Here is a 22,828-nt window from a genome sequence, read left to right on the forward strand (position 1 = left end):
GTAATGGATCCATCCATTAATTCAGCATGAAAGTATTCCCTAGATATCTTCATATTTTAGAACTTTCATCCCAAACCAGTTCAGTGCTGAATTTCTCTCTGCTGTTGCATTATATTAACCTGTGGATGTCTGTTATCATAGGCTAATGAGACTAACCTGGGTTGAACCCTACTTTGTTCTTTAGAATCTCTTGCTTATTAAACATTGTAGCCAGGAATGTGAAGGGCCTCATAATATGACCGCTGTGCTCTCTGTAAAGTTCCATGACCTCTCCTTGTGACTGTGAGTTTGCTTAGTTTTGTTCCCTATAGAGGCATACCGCACAATTTATTTTATTCTGAAATAGTTTGAAATGTGTCAGGAAACACCACTTGGAGAAAAGGAGATTAGCAGCGCTGTTTATATTCCTGGCATATTGTAGCTGCCCCCAAATATTATTGAACCGCTCTCCTCTTGGTTTTTATTTTAACATTCTTAATTGGTTAATAAGTCATCTAGAAAACACATCCAGATTATGGTAACTGTATCCTGTACCACAGAAGAATTTTAAGCACTGAAAATGTGTGTAGAACCATGTACAATTAACTGATACTGAAAAAACTTTCGTCCCCTTTTCTTGATATATTAAATTTAAAATTTCGGTCTCCGTTGCTTAAAATATAACATTTCAGTGTGCATGATAACAGTTTCAAGTATGAATCCTGGCCTTTCCTTGCTGGGTAAAAGTATTTTGTTAGAAAAAAAAGCATTAAGGAGAAACATCCTCTGTCAAAATATGTAATTATGATGGAAATTCCCAGGTAGAAAACTAGCATGGATTGTACAGGAGTTAGGGAATTGCTGATTCATTTCTTATTCTTTGAAATTATATTAGTGGTTGACAACCATAACAGCAAAGAAAGATTAATGAAAAGTACATAAGTATAATATATGTGTTCATACTCCATAAAATTGTTTATTTCACTTGGATAGAGAAACACTGAGAACATCATTAAACCCCAGACAAAAATGGTTAATACTATAGTTCTTTATTATTTAAATAATTAGAAACAGGTCTTAGATAAGTGTTAGAAAAAAAATCAATATAAATGGAACACTCCTTTATGAGGCAGAGAATAAATAAAGTCAAACAATGAAATGTTTTTGACATTAAGCCATTATGAGTTATTGAAATGCATGTATATGTGGCTCTTATATGCATATGAAAAGTATTTAATTGCATAAATAGTTGTAATTTTATTCCAAGTCGTCATAACTCCTTTTCCGAATAGCCTTAAACGCAAAGGTATTTCAGCATTATTGATTTATCTTTTCTTGTCTACAGTGCATGCTTTCATCCTTTATGCTCTTCTTTTTGCATCCCAAAAGACTAAGTTCCTGTGTTTGCATTATATATAATTTAATACTGCTGAATGACATGTTCAGGATACTGTAGCTGATCTGTGTATTTCTAAAGTTGGGATCAAGTTAGTATCCTTGCACATAATTATTATAACAGTAGTAATTTCCTATGAATCCTGTGGTAATAAAGAGAAATACGTTTGTATGAATTGCTATTTGTAATTTAGATCAAATGAATGATGACTGCAGTAGGCTTTCCCCTCCATTTCAATTTAATAATCAAATGCCTATTTTAAAATTTTTTTTAGTGAAGATACTGAGTCCTGATTCATTATGATGTATCCTGATCAACTTTGTATTGTTTTGTTTTTATCAGGTTGTCCTGACAACAGCTTTGGATCCAAATGTAAAAGTCCACTTGGTGGGTTTCAGGGATGTATGAGACTCATTTCTATCAATCACAAGATGGTAGATCTGATTTCAGTTCAGCAGGAGTCCCTTGGGAACTTCAGCGACCTTCAGATAGACTCATGTGGAATCACAGACAGGTAAAGGCAATCTCACTTCTTTAGTTTGACCTGTCCATTTTCAAACTTTTGGCAGCAGATTGAAATTTGTATGTAAAACAAACATTTTTCTCTCCTTTTTCTTACCATCATCTGTTCCACAGGAAAGAGATAATATTCACATTAGAAATAAGAAAATATTCTTTTAGTTTTATACTTCATATTTCCAGTGATAAAATTTAGCCAGAAGACATGTGACCATGTTATTTATATGTACAAATAGCTACCAATTCACAAAGGTGATGTTGATGCTGCTATAATTTTCGAGGGGTATAAATGTATCAAAAATATATCATTAAACGCAATAGCTTAGGATACCCTAACAGTAATCTAGACCATCAGGTACCAGTAAATCAGAGACCTATGTGGTCAGTTATCAAACTGGCTTTTGCTTCCATGACAGCTGAATAATATTTCAGAGGCATAGGAATTTAACTGGTTGCTATGGTCTTGATGTGTACCTTTAAGAACCCATTACTATCTTCTCTGCAGGGAAAATGAAGAGGAAACTCCCTGTGAAAAAGTTTGGAGCCGTAGTATTGATAAAGGTTTGAGGATGATCCAGTAGTTTCAATAGGAACTCCAGTACAGGGCATGCTAATGCAAGCTTTGGGCGTTCATTGCAGAGGACAAGTAACTTTTAATATGATAATTGATAGTTAATAATTTTAAAGTATTTTTAGGCATGGGCAACTATAGCCAAATAATCTTGCCAGTCATCAAGGCGGTTATTTTTAATTATTGAGTTCAGTGGAATGTCATAGCCTTTCCAGATTAAAAAAAATTAAGCAATGTGACAAACTTAACCCCAACCATGTAGTAGTGTTCAATATATATTTTGAGCAAACAGATAAATTCTAAGTTTTTTTAACTTTTTTTTTTCATTTTTGGCCGCGTGGGGTCTTCGTCGCTGCGCGCGGGCTTTCTCTAGTTGCGGTGATGAGTGGGGACTACTCTTCGTTGCGGTGTGTGGGCTTCTCATTGCAGTAGCTTCTTTTGTTGCGGAGCACGGGCTCTAGGTGCGTAGGCTTCAGTAGTTGCAGCATGCGGGCTCAGTAGTTGAGGCTCGCGGGCTCTAGAGCGCAAGCTCAGTAGCTGTGGCGCATGGGCTTAGTTGCTCCGTGGCATGTGGGATCTTCCCAGACCAGGGCTCGAACCCATGTCCCCTGCATTGGCAGGCAGATTCTTAACCACTGCGCCACCAGGGAAGTCCCAAATTCTGAGTTTTAAAAATAACTTTTTATTTGTATGAAACATTTTATCAACATAAACACACATCTATTATATCTGAAGACCATTTATCAATGTCTGTTGATCCTGTTTTGAACACTAGTAGATATTATTCTATGTGTAGAGAAAAATAATTATAATCTTATTTAGCAATGGATTAGAAGGCCATCATTTCCTCTCTATGAATATGTGTTTATTTAACTCAATTTGTAGAGAAAATAATACTTTCTATAATGAAAGATGATAAAGGGAGAACTGAGATGATAAACCTCAGTTGGCTTGATTTGGGGAATAAATGACAGTGACCATCTCCGTAATTACAGCCACGCCAGCTCAGGAGCGTTAATCCTGATTTTGGGGAAGCCCTGTAGCAAGGCTCCCTGGGCCAGCTCTCTTGAGGTGGGTCTCACTCACAGAAGCAGGGAGCCCTCACCCTCAATGGGTGGGGAGGTTCGGTCATCCACACGATGAGTGATGGTCATTTTGACCGTCTCAGATCGCAGAACGTTCTTTTGGTACAGGTAGACCCACACCTCTCCAACATGGGTTTCTCTGAAGCTGCCATTTACACAAGGAATCCATCTTGCCTGCTTTCCAGAGGTGCACGCTTGTAAAACAGAGCATGCTACAGCACAGTAGGAGAATTATGGTTTCGGTACCACATCTTAAAAACGCTTTTCAGAAGTAGCAAATTATGGATAGGTCTTGACTATACATTTTTTAAAGAAAATTTTAGGCTAATGGTAACCCTGGAAATCTTAAAAATAACAGCAAAAACCAACGTACCTTTTATATTTGTATACCTTTTAAACTTCCAAAAGTATCTCTAGGTTCATTCCATTCTCTTATATTCAGAAGAAAATATGTATCCATCTGTCTTGGTCGTATATGCTATACCTGTTGACATAGCTTCTAAAGCATTATTAAATAGAGACTTAAAAGAAACCCTGTTTACTAGGTTGTATTCTAACTTAACATGAATTAGTATTTACGTTTGTGTGTGTGTGTGTGAGTGACTTGTGTAGGGTGATGTGAGTGAGTGAGGGGCCTGGGAATGTGTCTGAATGACCTTACAGGTGTGTGTGTAGGGATGGTGTGGCTGTGTGTGAGCGTGTGCATGTGTGAGTGTACACATGCATGGGTTAATGCTTGAGGACTTGTGTCATTGTGTGTGTCACAACTTGTATGAGTATGTAGGGCGATTTTGGATATGTGAGTGAGCTTATGCATTGTGTGAGAGACTTGTGCAATGACTCTGTTCTAAAATTTATTTTAAATAAATTAATTAATATGTATTTAAATTAATCTTCACAAAACCCCTTAGAATCTGTTCTTAGAGTGTTTGTTTCTTGTAAACATGGAAGTAGATGCACAGAGTGGTTAAGTAAGTTGGCTAAGAGGACATGGCTAAAGGCAGAGCCCAGCATCGGATCTAAGCCCCCTGGTTCCAGGAAGTCCCCCTGCGTGCTACCTGCCATGTTGTACCGCTTCCCTGGGAGCACATCAACATGTATTGCGGTTCATGCTTAATCTATGAAGATTAAACACAGAATTTATGGCTTAATAAATTGCAATTGAAACAAACAGGAACATTAAAAATATATTTAAAAATCTGACAGACGGAATTCCCTGGTGGTCCAGTGGTTAGGACTCCGTGCTTTCACTGCCAAAGGGCCGGGTTCAATCCTTTTTTGGGGAACTAAGATCCTGCAAGCCATGAGGCACAGCCAAAAAAAAAACATCTGACAGAATCTTAAACAATGTAGTTCTCTTTTTACTGTAACTAACGTTAAGTTGGATCAAACCTACACATAAAGGTGTACATAAATTTACATACGTGCTCACACTCACACCCACACAGTCATTTACACACATTCTTTATGTGTAAACTAATGTCATTGTACAAATCTCCCCCACACATCTATACATGCATATACTCACATATCTCAAAGCCACTTTTCACACACAGTCTACATACAGACACACACACACACACCTCCTCACTCATTCATCCATACACAAGCACACTCACACACCTACTCTCATAGACCCATAGCATCTTTACACACGCACCTGCACACTCATAAGATCATTCCTATACTCTTTACACACTCACACTTTTCTTACTCACAGACACACACACACACACACACACACACACACACACACACACACACTCATCTAGAAGCCCTCCCCTTGTCCTCTGTGGACCTGCATGGAAATCTGGGTGGGGGCTGACTGAGGCTGATGGCCATCAGTCCCTCGATGGAGGTGAGGATAGAACTGCAAAGGGAGCTGTCCTCTATGTCCCCATGTCTTGGGGCAGAAACCCAAGTGGGAGTGGGGTAGGGGTGACGATTGTTAAGGGCATAAATATTTATTAAGTTGCTTGGACCTAAACCACTTATTAAGCAATAGTATTAAGGAAATCTTTTGATATCAACCTTTTAAGAATATCAACTGGGGCTTCCCTGGTGGCACAGTGGTTAAGAATCCACCTGCCTATGCAGGGGACGTGGGTTCGAGCCCTGGTCCAGGAAGATCCCACATGCCATGGAGCAACTAAGCCCGTGCACCACCACTACTGAGCCTGCACTCTAGAGCCTGTAGGCCATGACTACTGATCCCACATGCCACAACTACAGAAGCCTGTGTGCCTAGAGCCCGTGCTCCGTAACAAGAGAAGCCTGCACCCTGCAACGAAGAGTAGCCCCCACTCACCGCAACTAGAGAAAACCCGCTCAGAGCAACAAAGACCCAACACAGCCATAAATAAATAAAATCATACACGCCACTTCAGTTTGGGGCATGTTGATATATTCATTTGTTTATGTTCTACTTTGTATTGAAATGACTCTCAGGGAGAAAAGTATAAAAGATAATTGTTTAAAACCTTTAGTGAGAATCAGTACTTCACTATACAATGTAGTTTGCCATAGGTTACTAGTACTCAAACAGAACTACTATATGATGAATTTAAATAAAATCCACAATCCAGTCTTTCACATTGTAATTTAAAAATATGAAAAGTCAAGTCTAACAGGAATCTAGGAAAATGGACACAGTATCTTTTGCAGCAGATCAAATAGAAATAGTCATGTATCCCAATAGATTCATTCTTTAGAATTTTAGGTGTAGTCACTTATATCTGCCCCCTTTTAAAACATTGTTCAAGGTCTGTTAAAGAATAGCCTTCTCTGTCCTTTTCTTTTCTGATTACCAATTAGAACTGTTTTTGTGTTAATTTTATTTTAAAAATTCCCTCTTTCTTCTAGATTGTTATTGATTTGAAATGCTTAAAAAATTAAATACCTCTTTAAATATTCTTTGAATAGATTCCTGTGAATCTATAAAAATGCTAAAATACATATAAACTTAATTGGCATGGAAAGATGCCCATTATTTATTTTTGAATCCTTAAAAAGGTTGTAAAGTAGCGTGTACTTTATGATTACATTTATGAACATAATACATTATACACACACATATATGTTTATAGTGGTAATTTTTATATATTGAAATTATAAATTATGTTTCTTCTCTATTGTTTCCTATATTGTTTGATTTCTGTACAGTGGATATCTATTTTTTATAATCAGGAAAAGCAGTAACATTATTTTCAGTTAAAATTGGGAAAATCCTAAAAGCAAAACATGAAGTTCCCAGTCTAGTTTTAAAAAAGGAGGTGGCAGAAACTTCATCAAGAATATATTCTTGACGGGTTTTGTAATTTATTTATTTTTTTATTCTGGGGTGAATGAGAGCATTGGTCTCAATATAACTTTCAATTTAAATTCTAAAAAGCATCAGTTATTTGATCAGGGCTCTTTGAGTTGATACCAGAAGCTCTTCAACTTTTTTGTCCAGGGTACCTTAATGTATTTCAGTAATTTTTTCACAGTGTCCTAAGCCAAAAGATATAACTAACGTTTTCATTTAAACAGTGGCTTAGTTCCAGGCAACTTTATAAGTGTTTATGTCCTAACACTTTATTTATTTTAATTAATTAGTTAATTTATTTATTTTTGGATCTTCGTTGCTGTGCGTGGGCTTTCTGTAGTTGAGGTGCGCGGGCTTCTCATTGTGGTGGCTTCTCTTGTTCCAGAGCACAGGCTCTCTTTGTGTGGGCTTCAGTAGTTGTGGCTTGTGGGCTCTAGAGCGCAGGCTCAGTAGTTGTGGCGCACGGGCTTAGTTGCTCTGCAGCATGTAGGATCTTCCTGGACCAGGGCTTGAACCCGTGTCCCCTGCCTTGGCAGGTGGATTCTCAACCACTGTACCACCAGGGAAGCCCTGTCCTAACCATTTAGAAACCTTTTAAAAAGTAATTTATACGTATATTACTTTTATATATTTTTAAAATTATATATATAAAATTTGAAAAATATTTTAAGTTTATTTTTAATGTAGTGTACAACCTTTCAAAGCTTGGGATCAGATCAGACACTGCTACCCTTACTTTTGTTCAACTTGATTTCACATGGTGTTACTTTTTAACAACTACTAAGACTCCAGCTTCTCAAAGATAGGACGTGATTAAGTGGAATGTATTACTATTTAATGTTAAAATTTAACTACCTCAAGCTAATAAGTTGCACAGTGCTGGACAGATGCCGAGTATGGCTGTATTTCTCTTAAAAATTTAAGGTATCCTGGGAGCCCCTGTGATTTTGATGCAGCATCCTGATGCACCCTGACCCACTGCTTGGAGTTTGTGCATCTATACTGTACATCATCAGCATTCCTGGATGTATACACCAAGTGAATAGAGATGTTCCTCCCTCCCACTTCCTTCTTTCCTTCTCTCTTCTTTATTCCCTCTTCCTTTAAATATTCAGTATAGTAAATCAGTATGATTAAATGTTGTTATTTTATGTAAACTATTGATGTTTCTGACAACATATTGAATTAGTGTTATGTCACTAGGGAAAAGAAAGGGCTGTGATATAGTACGACATGTTGAAAATTAAGCAGTCACAGCTACCTGAGAATTGCTTGAAACCTGATGAATTTATTGATCTAAGGTTTAGTTTTGTGATTAAGGTACCATAACGACAAATGGAATGACCATTAGTCACGCGGTATTTACTCGTTAGGTTACTGTTGACATTATTCTTTCACATGATCATGTATAAATCGGCAGTATTTTGTGATTTCTCAAAATGAATAGTAGTAATTGTATCTGCACCTTCTTTTAGGTGTTTGCCCAACTATTGCGAACATGGTGGTCAATGTTCCCAGACCTGGGACACCTTTCACTGCAACTGTACAAACACTGGATACAGGGGAGCAACTTGCCACAACTGTAAGCCACACACACCTGTGGTTCTTGCCTCTGTCCTGATTCCCTTATTTATTTCCCTTTTTTGTTGTTGTTGTGTGTATATATGTCCATGTGTGTACAACCCTGGATCTTATTAGCATTCAGTTGATTTCTAGTTTATTTTTAGTCCACACTTCTTTTCATAAAGTAGTCAAGGTAGCTTACAGAAGCATATAAAATAAAGCAAGACAGAAAAGGATAAGAGAGCTGGTAAGGGGAAAACACGTGTAGAAAACAAAGGTAGCTAAGGATAAGCATAAAATGCAGTGCAGAATAGGTGATCCTTCAATTCTCTTGCAACTCCATTAATAAGGATGATGAGAATAAGGATGGTAGAAATGGAATTAATCATAATAGTTAATTTTATTGAGTATTTTCTAAATGCCAGGTACTGCTCTAGTATTTTACATGTCCCAACTTATTTAATTCTGATGACCACCTTGCTAGGTGGGTGTAGTCATTGTTATTATCCCTAGTTTACTAGGTTACAGGGAGAGATTAATCACCATGCCCAGAAGCTCCTGAAATAGTTGAGGCACAGTGAGAATGTGAACGCTTGCAATTATGCTCCAGAGGCTGGGACCACAACCAAATACTCTTTTCCTGTGTTAGAAGCTGTTCATTTTTTTCCTGGTGGAAAGTTTTGCAATGTGTCGTAAGACTCATGTCATTTTCTTGTCTACTTGTTCAGGACGTGGGATGGGGAGACCCAAATGCCCATTTTTTCCTTCGCATTTTTTCATATTGTTGCTGACATTGCTGAGCAGCTTAACTCTCAGTACTATTGGCCCGTAGCCATGACTTCAGGCAAGGGCGCTACGTGCAGTCCCACTCTCGTCTCTTCACTGTGCACTGCTTTGTACTCCTGCTGGAGTTGAGATTGGAATCCTGAGCTCCCACCCCTGGAGCCTCCACAAGGGACTCTCAGAAGTCCTGACTCAGGGCTGGAGAGGGCGTGAGCAGGGGCAGCGGGACCTTCTGGCCTCACCCTTGTGCCTTCACCACTGCAGCCAGTCTTTCCTGGGGCATCAGCTTGTGTGGGTTGGAGTGCCTCATAAGAACAGGAAGAACGCCTGCTGTCCCTCAAGCCAGGGCCAAGTTACTTGTCCCAAGTCACCAGCGGCAAAGGGACGGTGTATTTTAATTCTTCATATCTGGTATCATGCCAATTGTAGTAACTAACTCAAAACAGAAAGCTAATAGAATGTGTTTTAATTGACTATTTGTTTATTTTCAACTGTTATCAATGACCAAATCTAAATATAAACACAAACATCTCTGAGCCAAAAAAATCAGACGGTGAATAAATAACGTATTTTCATCTGTGGCCCACAATGTGATCCAATCATTGAGTTAACTTATTAGGTTCTTGAGCAGGTAGTGTAAAGGAGCCGAAGGGTTTTGCCAATGACCATTCTGGGAAATGGGGCCAGGATGACAAACCCAATTATAATGAAGCCATCAGTATCGTTAGACTGAGTTGAGGGAGGGTGAGTGACGGGAGTCTTTTAAAAGGTTTTACTAGAAAATAATATGTTAAACAGTCATGTTATAAAAAGCCAAGTAATACACATAAAGCAAAAGTACTCCCAGTTACCCTCATGCAATTGTGTCCTTTCTAATACCAGCCCTCTCTGCAAAGTTATGTTTATATCCCAGCCTCTTTCAAAGAATTTATCAACGCATATATGCGCGTATAGTAATAGTATATATAGTAATATATAAATGAACCGTTTTCATATGCCCACTTCACTGCACAAAATACAAATGTGACTAGAAACCAATCCATCTTATATTTCTGTCTGTGTAATATACAATAGCAATAAAATAAAACCAAGAAACCGTGGAGGAGTAGAGAAGTAAATATGTATGATTATCTGAAATCTCTGTAACATTGAGAAAATTAGTTACATTATTTCATATGATCTAAAAACTCATTAACATAATTTTGAAAATTTAGAATAGATCACAGAATGATATTCAGGGGATGGTTTATTTCTCATTTCACAAAATTAAAAGCTTGATGGAAATCACCATTACATTTGGCCAAGTGTTCAATGCGATGAGTGCATCATACACAGTTGTTAATATCAAACCTTGTACATGGCAAATATATAATTGTGTAAGTAAAAACATCCAATTATGGATCAAAACACACTGAGACCACTTGAGGGCATATATTTTATATTTCTTCTGCTTTGAATTTTAATTGTCTTAAATTCTCATTACAGAGCATTAGAGAAAGTTTCTTATGTAAATTACTTTTTAAATTATTCACGAGAAGCTTTGTAAATCGTATTTGTTTTATGGAGAAAAGGATTTTACCTATAGATAATTTTATGTGAGAAAGGAGACTAGTTAAAGCATGATTTAAAACTTTTCTATTGCATAATTTTTGAATAACAGCAGATTATTTAAGGAGATTACACTGTTGTGCTTCACATGTTAGGTTATTACAAGGTGATACTAGAATTAGAAATTCCAGAATGGTTGTCAAAAGATCCATTTGGATGCATGTCCAAAATGGAAGTCACATTATACTTATAAGGATCTTAACATTTAAAACACCTACCATCTCCTTTGTTGTTTTACCTAATGTAAAAATGAACTAAATTTTTATTCTCTTATTCCTTTAATCATAAAAAGAAATGCCATAAAATACAATCTCATTCTTCCTTTTTTCTATCTAACCTTCTTTCAACCATAATAACTTAAAAAATGAGTTTTGTTTTAAAGTGTGTGTTACCTTTTCTCCTGGTCAGTAATGTACATACAAATTTCAAGACTTGGAGTATTCTGTGTCCAAATTAAAATTAAAGAAATTAATTTTATACTAGTTCACTTATGATGATACTTTTTTTTTTTTTTACAGCTATCTATGAGCAGTCATGTGAAGCCTATAAGCATAGAGGAAATACTTCAGGATTTTACTATATAGATGCAGATGGAAGTGGTCCCCTGGAACCATTTCTTCTATATTGCAATATGACTGGTGAGTTAATCAATTTTCATTTAATAGTTAAATTTTAAACACACAAAATTAAAATGAAACAAGTAAGAGGTTGACATAATTTGCAACTTGATTAAAATATATATTGTTCAGTAGAAGAACTTAAAGTAAATCTTTAAAAAATAGTTTAATGGTGGTGATTTAAAATGTCATTATTTTCTATGCATGTGGTATCTGTGTAGAACATCTAATAATAAATGTATCTTATTAAGTCCCAAAACAAAAAGGATAGACTTTATTCCTCTTAGAAGATTGATACACACCATATGATTTCACTTATAAGTAGAACCTAGAAAACAAAACAAATGAACAAGCATAACAAAAGAGAAACAGACTCACAGATACAGAGAACAAACAAGTGGTTGCCCAAGGGGAGGGGAGTAGGGGGATGAAATAAAAAAATGTAACAACCGTGGTAATGAATGTTAATTAGCTTGATTATGGTGAGCATTTCACAATGTATATTCATATGAAGCCATCACATTACATACCTTAAATATATACAATTTTTGCCAACATAAAGTGGAAAAATATTTTAAATAATAATAATAAAAGAAAAAAGATTGATACACATGAAAGCTTTGAAAATATTTTCTTTTTAAATTTGGGCAAAAATGAATTTTATTCTTCAATTCCTTACCAACATAAACTTAAAGAGGAATTAATAGTCTTGGAATATGTGTTTGATTAAATTCAACATCCATTCATGATAAAGAGAAAATGAAAACTCAGTAAATTACCAATAGAAGAAAATTTCCTTAATTTGTTAAAGAGGACCCATAAAAAAACCTACAGCACATATCACAGTTTATTGTGAAATATTGAAAACTTTACCCCTGTTACCAACATTAACACAAAGATGCCTGCTAGTATCCTTCTGTTCACCATTGTTTTGGAGGTCCTAGCCAGTGCAATAAAGCAAGAGAAAGAAATGAAAGATATATGTACTGGAAAGGAAGAACTATGACTCTCATTATTTGTAGATGGCCAGGTTATGTTTTGAGAGTATTCTCAACAATCTACAGACTAACTATTAAAAGTTAGGATGATCACTAGATATCAAGTTAATGTAAAAATTAATTTCATTTTTGTATACCAGCAATTAAAATGAAATTTTAGAAGATTCTATTTTCAGTAGCATCAAAAACCTCAAATACGGGCTTCCCTGGTGGCGCAGTGGTTGGGAGTCCGCCTGCCGATGCAGGGGACGCGGGTTCGTGCCCCGGTCCGGGAGGATCCCACATGCCGCAGAGCGGCTGGACCCGTGGGCCATGGCCGCTGGGCCTGCGCGTCCGGGGCCTGTGCTCCGCAACGGGAGAGGCCACAGCAGTGAGAGGCCCGCGTACCGCAAAAAAAAAAAAAAAAAAAAAAAAAAAAAAACCTCAAATACATGGTAATAAATCTTAAAAAAGATGTGTACAACTTTTATACGGGTAAGTGTAAAATACTCTTGAGATAAATTAAATCCTAAATAAGTGGAGAAATATGAAAGTTTCCTTGATTGGAAAACTCAATACGGTGGTATAAACGTCAGTTCTTCCCAACTAGGTATTGATTCAGTGCAAACCTTAATTAAAATTTCAGCAGTGTGTTTGTTCGTTGGTGTAATTTTTTTGGTGAAAATTGGCAAACAGATTCTACAATTTATCAGTAAATTTGAAGGGACAAGAAGAACCAAATCAGTCTTAAAGAGTAAAGTTGGAGGACTCAACTCTACCAGATATAATATAGACATTATATTGATAGGCTAAGTAAAACAGCATGTAATTGACACAAGGATAAACAAATAGACCAATGAAGCAACATAGAGAATCTATAAACAGACTCCCTCATATATGGATAGTTGATTCATTGCAAAGGTGGCACTGATGAGCAGTGAAGGAAAGATGGTCTTTTCAACAAGTGGTGCTGGGGAAAATTGTCTGTAAATATTGTAAAAAAGACTGTTGATCCCTTCACCGTCAAACACAAATAGATTCTAGATGAATCGTGCAGTCCAGTGTAGTGGCCACTAGCAACAAATGCCTATTTAGATTCACATTTAATTAAAATTAATTAATACAACTAAATGACTTGAAACAAATTTTACAAGTTCGAGTTAATTCATTAAAATAAGATTAAATTAAAAGCCAATTCCTCAGTCTCACTAGCCACATTTTAACTGCTCCATAGCCATCTATTCCATCATTGGAAAAAGTTTACATTGGATAGCGCTGTGTCAGGAAGTCAGCATTTCATGGAGCAAAATAAGCAGAAAAAAGGAAATATGAAATTGAAGCAGGAGGCTTGGCAGAGGAGGATTTACTACTTAAAATCTGGCAGTGAATATCTAGGGAAAGAGCCTTCCGGGCAGAGAAAATAGGAAGTGCTAAGTCCTGAGAGAGGTGATCTCACCAGGTGTGTTCAGAAAACAGCAGCAGATGAAGTGTGACTGGAGTATGGTGAGTAATCTGGGAGTAGTAGGAGAGCAAGAGGGAATCAAGTGGACGGGGGCAGGAGAGGAAGAGTCATGGGTCCTTACGACATGTAAGGTCTCTGGTTTTTACCCTGAATGAGCTCAGAAGACATTGGAGAGTTTTAAGCAATGGTAGATGCAATCTGACTCCCTTTAATAAAATCATGATTGCTCCTGTGTTGGGAAATGCCTATCTAGGAGCAGGGGTAGAAAGGAGTTAGAAAATGTGTGTGTGTGTGTGTGTGTGTGTGTGTGTGTGTGTGTGTGTGTGTACCAAATACGTACATACATATAGATAAGATGTATATGTATAATTGGAGTTTGGAAGTCTGTTTGGAGACCAAGTTCAAGTAACACAAGAATCCAGGGAAAAGCTGGAGATGGTGGGTTGTACTGGTTGATACAATGTAGATGGTGGACAGAGATTAAATTTTCTCATTGAATATGTGTGAGGAATGAGAAAACAAAAGGAACCAAAAAAATAACACCACATTTTTGGCTTGGGCAAATTGGAGTGATTAAGTTGCCATTATTTGAGATGTGGTCAGAGAAGGTTTGAAGGGAAAGATAACGAGCTCAGTTTTACACATTTTGAGTTGGAGATGTCTGTTACACATTCAAATGTGGAACTGAGAAGCCAGTTGAATATGGGAGCAACAGTTCCTTTGTATTAATGTGTAATTCTGAAAACTGCAGGGTAGTGGTAAAACCTTGGCCACAAATATTCGAGAAAACTAGTATAGAATGTGTCTTAGAGATTTTTCATATAACACAACCAGGTGGCTTCTGTTTGCTGTCACCATCGTTGAGGACGCTACCTGTCTTAGTCTGTTTAGTGTTGTAGCAGAATGCCACAGACTGGGTAGCTTATAAACAATAGAAATATTTCTCACAGTTTTAGAGGATGGGAAGTCCTAGGTCATGGTGCCAGCATTGTCAGGTGAGGACTGTCTTCCAGATTTCAGACTTCTTGTATCCTCACATGATAGAAGGAGCTCTGTGGGGTCTCTTTTATAAGAGCACTAATCCCATTCATGAGGGCTCCTCCCTCTTCACCTCATGACCTCCCAGAGGTGCCACCTACTAAAACCATTACCTTTGGGGATTAGTGATTCAACGTATAAATTTTAGTGAGGGACACAAACATTCAGACCATAGCACCGCTCCAAATGCCAAAGCAACCTGAGACAGCTGATGACTCTCACATGTTTATCTCCTCAATGAAATTCCCCAGTCGGCACAGCACCGACTCCCAGGTAGTGCCCTGAGGCAGGAGGGTTGGGGTGAGACGATAAAATCAGTGTTTTTAAAAATCTTCGCATTTGATGCTTTTGTGCACCCAGGTTTGGGAGTAGCTGTGTTCGACCTGTGGTTCTCAAACTTTAGAGAACACCCCGCTCTATTATGTGAGAATTGAACATAATAAATGTGAGAAGACTTCACAGAGAGAAAAGGAAAATTTTGCAAATGAAAGATATGAATTTAAGTGTCAAATAACTTTCTGATTTTTTCTGTTTGTGTTGTGAGCGAGATTTAACAGTCTATCACTGCATCCCTGTGAATCCTGCGTTCCCACAAAAGCACCCTGAACTATTCATATGCACATGCTTTATGAAGTTTTGATTCTGCGATTCAGATGCCTCTAAGTATCTGTAATCTTTAAAGCTTTAAGTAATATCACACACACACACACACAGTTCTCATTATCTGTGATAGTAATGTTCTGTAAAGTAACCACAGACACTTGAATTAGTGAATACTGAACCATTGCTCCCAGGGAATTACAGTAAGATTAGGTTCCTGCATGCCTCTGGTCATAGTATTCTCATCAACTGATCAATATATAACCTTGTTTTACTAGCGTTTCAGACTAAAGACACCTTATTTAACACATACTGTTGATTCATTAACATTGAACTCACAACCAGTAGCACCAGAACTCTTACCTGAAGGAAGCTTTTCTATCACATCTGTTCTCAGAAGGCACATCACAGCCTTCTTGTGCTTGGGAACCCTGGACAGCTCTTCAGCTCTATGCTTGGAGGCCACTTTAAATAGTGAAATCACCAAGCACAAAGACCATGGCACAAATAGGATACGTGTTTACAGTATGAGAGCTGAAGCAAGGAGTCAGAGTGTGGCTCTGTTCAACTTCAGCTGGGTAGCTGAAATTCATATTGGGCAACTGGGTTTTTTTGCTTTGTGTCTACAGACATACAAGAGCACCTCAAGAACTGATTTTGGGATTCATATAAATTTTGGTGAGTAGGCAGATTCACAAATGATGAGAATCTGCAGGTAATGAGGATGGACTGTATACACATACATGCATGCCTACATTATGTTTATTACGCATAATAATTCAGTGATTTATAGGCCATGTACATTTTTCATGACCATCTAAATGGTAGGGAAATTATTAATTTCATTTTATTGAATGAATTATTTCATTTCTATTAAATCAACATTTACCTTGTCATATTACTAATATGCCTATTTTAGTTACCTGAGTCTCAACTCTGCAATTCGAAGAAGTAGATTTATGTATATATACACACACAGAGGTTAAAGGTGCTTTAGCAAAATTATCAAAAAGTATTGATGAAAAAGAGGATATTCACAAAACTTAAGGCCATTTGAAGAGCAAGCAGTGGACAGAGACACAGATAATCCAGTTAGGAAACAGGGAAGTATCTTCAGAAGCTCCGGAATATTGAAACATATTCACACGAAAGTGACAGTCCCAGAGTGTAACAGCCCCGTGAAAAATGCACATTATAACTTGAAACTTTGCTTACTGTTGTGGTTTTGCAAATGCGGAAACCAAGTCTCAAGGAGGTTGACAGAGGCAGACTAAGGAATATCATTAGGGATAGATCAAGACATCAAACCTTGGTCCCGTCTCCTAGCCTGAAAATGTTTCCACTAGAAAAGACTACATTCTACCAATGTCTCATTGCTTGTAGCCAATAACATATCCTCAAGGTACAGAAATCAGGTATACCAATTATGAAGGCAAGACAAAATGCTGAATTGGCAGCTTGCAAATGTGTAACTGAAAAAACAAAAGTTCTTAGTCTAGAATTACTGTCCAACAGATGATTCCACAGGGATTTAAATATCTTTAAGCATTACAAGCTAAAAGATACAAAGAAAATCCCTTTTGAATGGATAATTTCCTAAAATATGTTAAAAACTGAAAATTCTTTCTAAGCAGAATATTCTAAATATAATTTTAAAATAATTAGGATAATATGAATCCCAGTGGTCGTCTCTGTTGAAATGTATAGGGCTTTTTTGTTCTTCTTGTACGCTAAAGCCATTGCTTTCTCTGTAAAGAAATAGTTTTATGTTCAAGAAATGTCTCAGCATCAAATATTGTACTGTAAGGACAGTTGTTTCAGCACAGAGAAATTGCTGAGAGGTATAGCCGTGGCTTTTTAACTTTTGTGAAAATAATTATGGTTTTTTTTTTAAAATATCATTCCTTATTTTTTATTAATTTATTTATTTTTGCTGTGTTGGGTCTTCGTTTCTGTGCAAGTGCTTTTTCTAGTTGTGGCAAGCGGGGGCCACTCTTAATCGCGGTGCGCGGGCCTCTCACTATCGCGGCCCCTCCTGTTGCGGAGCACAGGCTCCAGACGCGCAGGCTCAGCAGTTGTGGCTCACAGGCCTAGCCGCTCCGCGGCATGCAAGATCCTCCCAGACCAGGGCTCGAACCCGTGTCCCCTGTATTAGCAGGCAGACTCCCAACGACTGCGCCACCAGGGAATCCCTAATTCTATGGTTTAAAGTCACCTTTTCCCAGTGCCCCACTACCAAGACTCCTGGATTTAGTTTCACTGACTCAGTAAGTTTAGAGACCAAGGTCTACTCTATTAAATCCAAGCTCCCCATGTGATTCTGAGATAGGGGCCCCTGAGACCCTTTCATGAGAAGTCTGGAGAGTGTTAAGACTTCCCTGGTGGTACAGTGGTTAAGAAGCCACTTGCCAATGCAGGGGATACGGGTTGGAGCCCTGTTCTGGGAAGATCCCACATGCCTCAGAGCAACTAAGCCCGGGCACCGCAATTAGTGAGCCTGTCCTCTAGAGCCCGCGGGCCACAACTACTGAGCCCACGTACCACAACTACTGAGCCCGTGTGCCTAGAGCCCATACTCCACAACAAGAGAGGCCACCACAATGAGAAGCCCGCGCGCCGCAACAAAGAGTAGCCCCCACTCGCTGCAACTAGAGAAAAGCCCGCGCAACAAAGACCCAACGCAGCCAAAAGTAAATAAATACATTTATTAAAAAAAAAAAAAGATATAATAGCAAAACTATCTTTACTTTAGGGATTTCAATAGTAAAGACCTTCTTAATAGCTATGAGAGCTAATAACTCACTGTCGTTATTCAAATGCAGCCTTGTTTACATCATGTTTTGCTCCAGGATGCTAGCTTTTCTTTCATCTCCCAGCTTTCCTTAACACAGCACTTCCTACCCACTCTTCCAGTCTTTATCACCTCTATCACCCGCAGCTATTAATCCTGAAGGAACACATACTCTGCAACTGTGTTGCTTAAACAGCATGTTTTTTCTTTACACTGTTATCACACTAGAAAACAGCAGTCAGCCCAAGATAAATCAAGTTCTTAATCACTCAGTTGCTTTACATACAATCTATATGTTAGAAATCACTTTCAGGGAGAGACACCAGTAAACCCAAACTGCCTTTCAATGTTTTAGTATATATATTAATTTCATAGATTTTCTGCAGTCTCTTCTTATTTCCCTGTGTTTCCTTACCTTGACAACTCTCTTTGCACTTGGTAAAGGATAATTTTCCAAAAAATGACATCACGACACTCACACAGATAGAAAAATAAAAGCTAAAAATCACGTTTTGAAGATCTTGTTTAATGTTTAACCTTATTCCTGAGGAAACTGGTAAGATGTTACAGTCAGTTCAAAGAGGATTCAAAGAACAGACATATCCATACATCAGTAATGCTGAAGTGACTGGGCCAAGGGAGGCAAAACTGGCTTCTTCCCTAGTGGAGGAGCCCATCCACCTCTACCAGGTTGAATTTCCTGGTCTGTAGACAGAATTACTTGTCAGGAAACAATGCCTTGGTTGCTAAGCAAAACAAATAGCAAAAAAAACCTGGAAGTCTGTGTTAAAGGATAATTTAATGTAAATATGTCTTAGAGATAGTGGATTTCCCTGGAGGGATTTGAAGCTTATCTCCCCCAGAGGTATTTACCTACATTGTAAAACCTAAGAACTAGACCGCCCTCTCCTCAGAGATTTGTTGCATTCCAGAGTTCCTCCCTCACTCTTTGTCAGGGTGGAGATGTGCCAGCCATCCTCTATAAGCTCCAAGTCTTGTAATTTGGGGGTCCCTCTCTCGTGGTACAACTGCAGTAGGCTTAGGTGCATCTGGCACTCACTGCATCTAGAGAGAGTGAGAGAGTTAAAGCTAAATAGATACAATGTGTATAGAAGGCAAGATAACTTGTTAGCTTGCAAGTGGGATGTCTCATACCCTTCACAGTTTCAGCCTTATCATTATTTTGCAGTTGCATCAGATGTCTCCTATTTACAAAGTTCTAAAATAGTTAAGAGGCAATGAAAATCTCAGAGCCACCGCAGAATCACAACCAGATAACCTGGAAGGCTGTGCTCTAGTCTGGACAGCACTTTGTTTTTATTCATTCACTTGTTTATTCCTTCAGTGACTAATGTCTTTTTCAGCACTTGCCAAGCCCACGTGCCGGAGGTACTATAGTTAGCAAATCAGAACCTATCAGTCTTCTAATAGTGGAAAAACCGATAGATTAAATCACAAAATACTGAATTATGCATTGTGAAGGCTACTTTTTTTGTAGTTGTAATTTCTAAATAGGTATTTGTAGAAATATCAGATAACACAATCACGTCCGAAAGAACAGTATAATAGTTTGCAGACGTTCCTCTATTAGTAAAGCACATGCGATTTGGAGCATGGATGCTGGGCTCTCATTTCCATTACTCAGAATCCATTGTGATGCTTTCATTGTCTCTACTTTGCCCTGGACATCTTGATTATCTGATAAGCACGGCATCCCGGGTAACTTCCTCCTTGTAGCACTTTATACTAGAAAATGAGATCACTTACAGAAACTATCATATGGAAATTTTAGAATTTCAAAAGGAAACATTTCTATGAGCAGCCCTTTAACAGCTGTCATGCACTATGGCCTTGGATTTCTTACAATACCTTAAGAGACCTTACAAGAACACAGTGTGTTCTTCATGACCCAGTGGACGCTAAGCGATAGGGAAGTCCCTCTCAGGGTGACCCAAAAAGCAAAGAGACAAAGGTTTCAAGGAGGTTTATTGTCCTGCTCTTTCAGCAGCTACGCCGTTGATTCCCCACAAGAAAAGATGAATCATTCTGCTGAATAATAAAAGCAGAGTCCAACAGAGGCTAGGCTAACAGATTTGCCTGGTTAATAATCTTAAATTTCTAATAGTCAAGATTGTGTGGCTAAAATGATAGAATTTCAGACTTAATATATTGCCCCCTATATTCTGCCCTTTTTTTTCCCCAAATTTGGAAATGGAGGCTGAGATTTCGCCTGACTTTCTTAAGGGCACAGACACATGACAGATCTGCAGCTCAGGTCTCCTGGTGATCTCTCCACTGTACTGCTGTCTGGTCATCCATAATTAATTTCATGAGCTTATATATCATGTCCTCTTTAAGGAAAATAATTTACTGTTAAAGCGCTTTGGTGAGCTGAAATGCAAGGTGGAAATAAAAGTAACAGCTATTGTTTCAGAGGAAAATAATGATCCACGTGTGGAGGGGAGTGAGGCTGTCAAATTTGCCTCCTGTCTCATTTACTTAACAGAACTCTCTACTCAAAATTCTGATGACCAGGAGACGGGTGGGACTGAAATTTCTTGTTTTGATTGCGTTGGTCCATGTGAATGTATTAGCTAAAAAGAGGCTGGCGGGGATTTCTACCTACTCTTTTCCTCCAATTTGGAATATTCTTCTTAATACAGAAGAGTTATGTGATTTAACAGCACATTAATAGCAGAGTTTTGACAACTTCCAATCTGTTTCTCACCTATTAAATCGGAGGCCTTTTGATTAATGTGTTCTTGGGTCGGCGTATATCACAGTAAATATAATAAATTTATTGCTGGGAAAGTTGAAGGATAGATACAATATGCCATCTTCTGTTACAAACCTTGTCGGACTTTTGTTTCATCTAAATAGTTTTGGTAATCAGTATGATTGAAATGTTTACAGACATTCAGGTGCTAATAGTGATAGCTCTAGTGCCTACTCAAAGATATATTATTTCTTATGTTAGTTGAGTTGCTGATGCTGTACTGCATGTTCAAAAAAGTAACTTCTGGGGCTTCCCTGGTGGCGCAGTGGTTGAGAGTCCGCCTGCTGCTTCAGGGGACACGGGTTTGTGCCCGGGCCCGGGAAGATCCTACATGCTGTGGAGCGGCTAGGCCCGTGAGCCATGGCCGCTGAGGCTGTGCGTCCGGATCCTGTGCTCCGCAACAGGAGAGGCCACAACAGTGAGAGGCCCGCGTGCCACACACACACACACAAAAAATGTAACTTCCTGTTTGCATTGCATAATTATGCACATCACATGATACCAAGATGAATATTTCAGATTTGATTTTAAAAGAAATAGATGTATTTCTGGTGTAATTTCCTGACATCTGTGTCCGATGAATATATATTTATGTGTGTGTTTGTGTATGTATCATAATCATATTATATATAGTTTTGTATCCTGCGTTCCCCACTTAAATATTTTGTACATTTTCCCATGTTATGAAAAAATCCTCTATCCAAAACTTGATGTAAAACAGAAATACATGTACACTCATAATTAAAAATTGTCTGAAGGGAGGTATATATACGGGCCATAAAAGTTTGACTTTCTTTTTGCTGGCAGGATACGCTAAGACTAGAAAAGTCATTGTTTACGTTATGTCATTTAAAATATTTTACAAATTCAAGGATACATTTTTTTTATATATTGTAACATCTCTGAATTCAGGGTGCATTAACAATCGACACTGTTTTACAGTTATAATAGCATCATTTTTTTCTTTCTTGAAGAAAAATAATGACACATCTTCTAAAAGCAGAATGTCAGATTTGATGAAATGCACCACAAATTTTAATAATCAGTTTTCTTAACATTTTTCACCATGAATATTTTCTGGCTGAATTATATGAAAAAGTAGAATAAAAACGCTGCAAATGCGTGGCAATCGTATAAATTTCAGGGAAAAAAGTCACTTTAGTATAATTTAAAAGTTTTAAGAATCCATTTGTGTTGATTCTACCTCTCAGAGAGGTTTGATGACTAGAAAACTTTGACTCAGATAAAAGGTGATTTTGATTTTCTTTATTTATTTTAACTTTTGCAGACTAGTGATGGTCTCCTCTCTTTCTTCCCCCATTTCTGCATACAAGAAACTGCGTGGACCATCATCCAGCACAATGGCTCCGAGGTAACAAGAGTCCGCGGTACCAATCCAGAGAACCCCTATGCTGGATTTTTCGAATACGTGGCCAGCATGGAGCAACTGCAGGCCACAGTTAACCGTGCGGAGCACTGTGAACAGGAGCTGACCTACTACTGCAAGAAGTCACGACTTGTAAATAAGGAAGGTAAGTACATTGGGGCGTTTGTCCCCCTACACACGTCGCACAGTATGTTTTACTTAACCAGCTCCTGCAGAGTTTAAGTCGGCCAAGATGGAGGCCTGGAGCCGCCTAGTGTGTGTGCTCCCTGTGTCTTTAGCAAACGTGTCGCAGTCTGGAAGTCACAGAGATGCTGTTGTCTGAAGAAGAGAACAAGGTCAGTTCACACTGAGCTTTGTTCAAAGCCTTGA

The 22,828-nt window shown here is 38.0% G+C and overlaps 1 protein-coding gene across 7 annotated transcripts in view; it reads left to right on the top strand.

Annotated features, from left to right (window-relative positions):
• CNTNAP4 (contactin associated protein family member 4) overlaps positions 1 to 22,828 on the top strand; it is a 259,598-nt gene that overhangs the window by 181,407 nt on the left and 55,363 nt on the right. For all 7 annotated transcript variants that reach the window (XM_032613290.1, XM_032613293.1, XM_032613297.1 and 4 more), the window contains 4 exons: positions 1,718 to 1,889; positions 8,333 to 8,439; positions 11,330 to 11,449; positions 22,407 to 22,604. In XM_032613290.1, coding sequence (XP_032469181.1) covers positions 1,718 to 1,889; positions 8,333 to 8,439; positions 11,330 to 11,449; positions 22,407 to 22,604 — 597 coding nt within the window. The remainder of the gene's footprint in view (positions 1 to 1,717; positions 1,890 to 8,332; positions 8,440 to 11,329; positions 11,450 to 22,406; positions 22,605 to 22,828) is intronic.

This window comes from Phocoena sinus, chromosome 19 (assembly GCF_008692025.1).
Source record: "Phocoena sinus isolate mPhoSin1 chromosome 19, mPhoSin1.pri, whole genome shotgun sequence".
NCBI lineage: Eukaryota > Metazoa > Chordata > Mammalia > Artiodactyla > Phocoenidae > Phocoena > Phocoena sinus.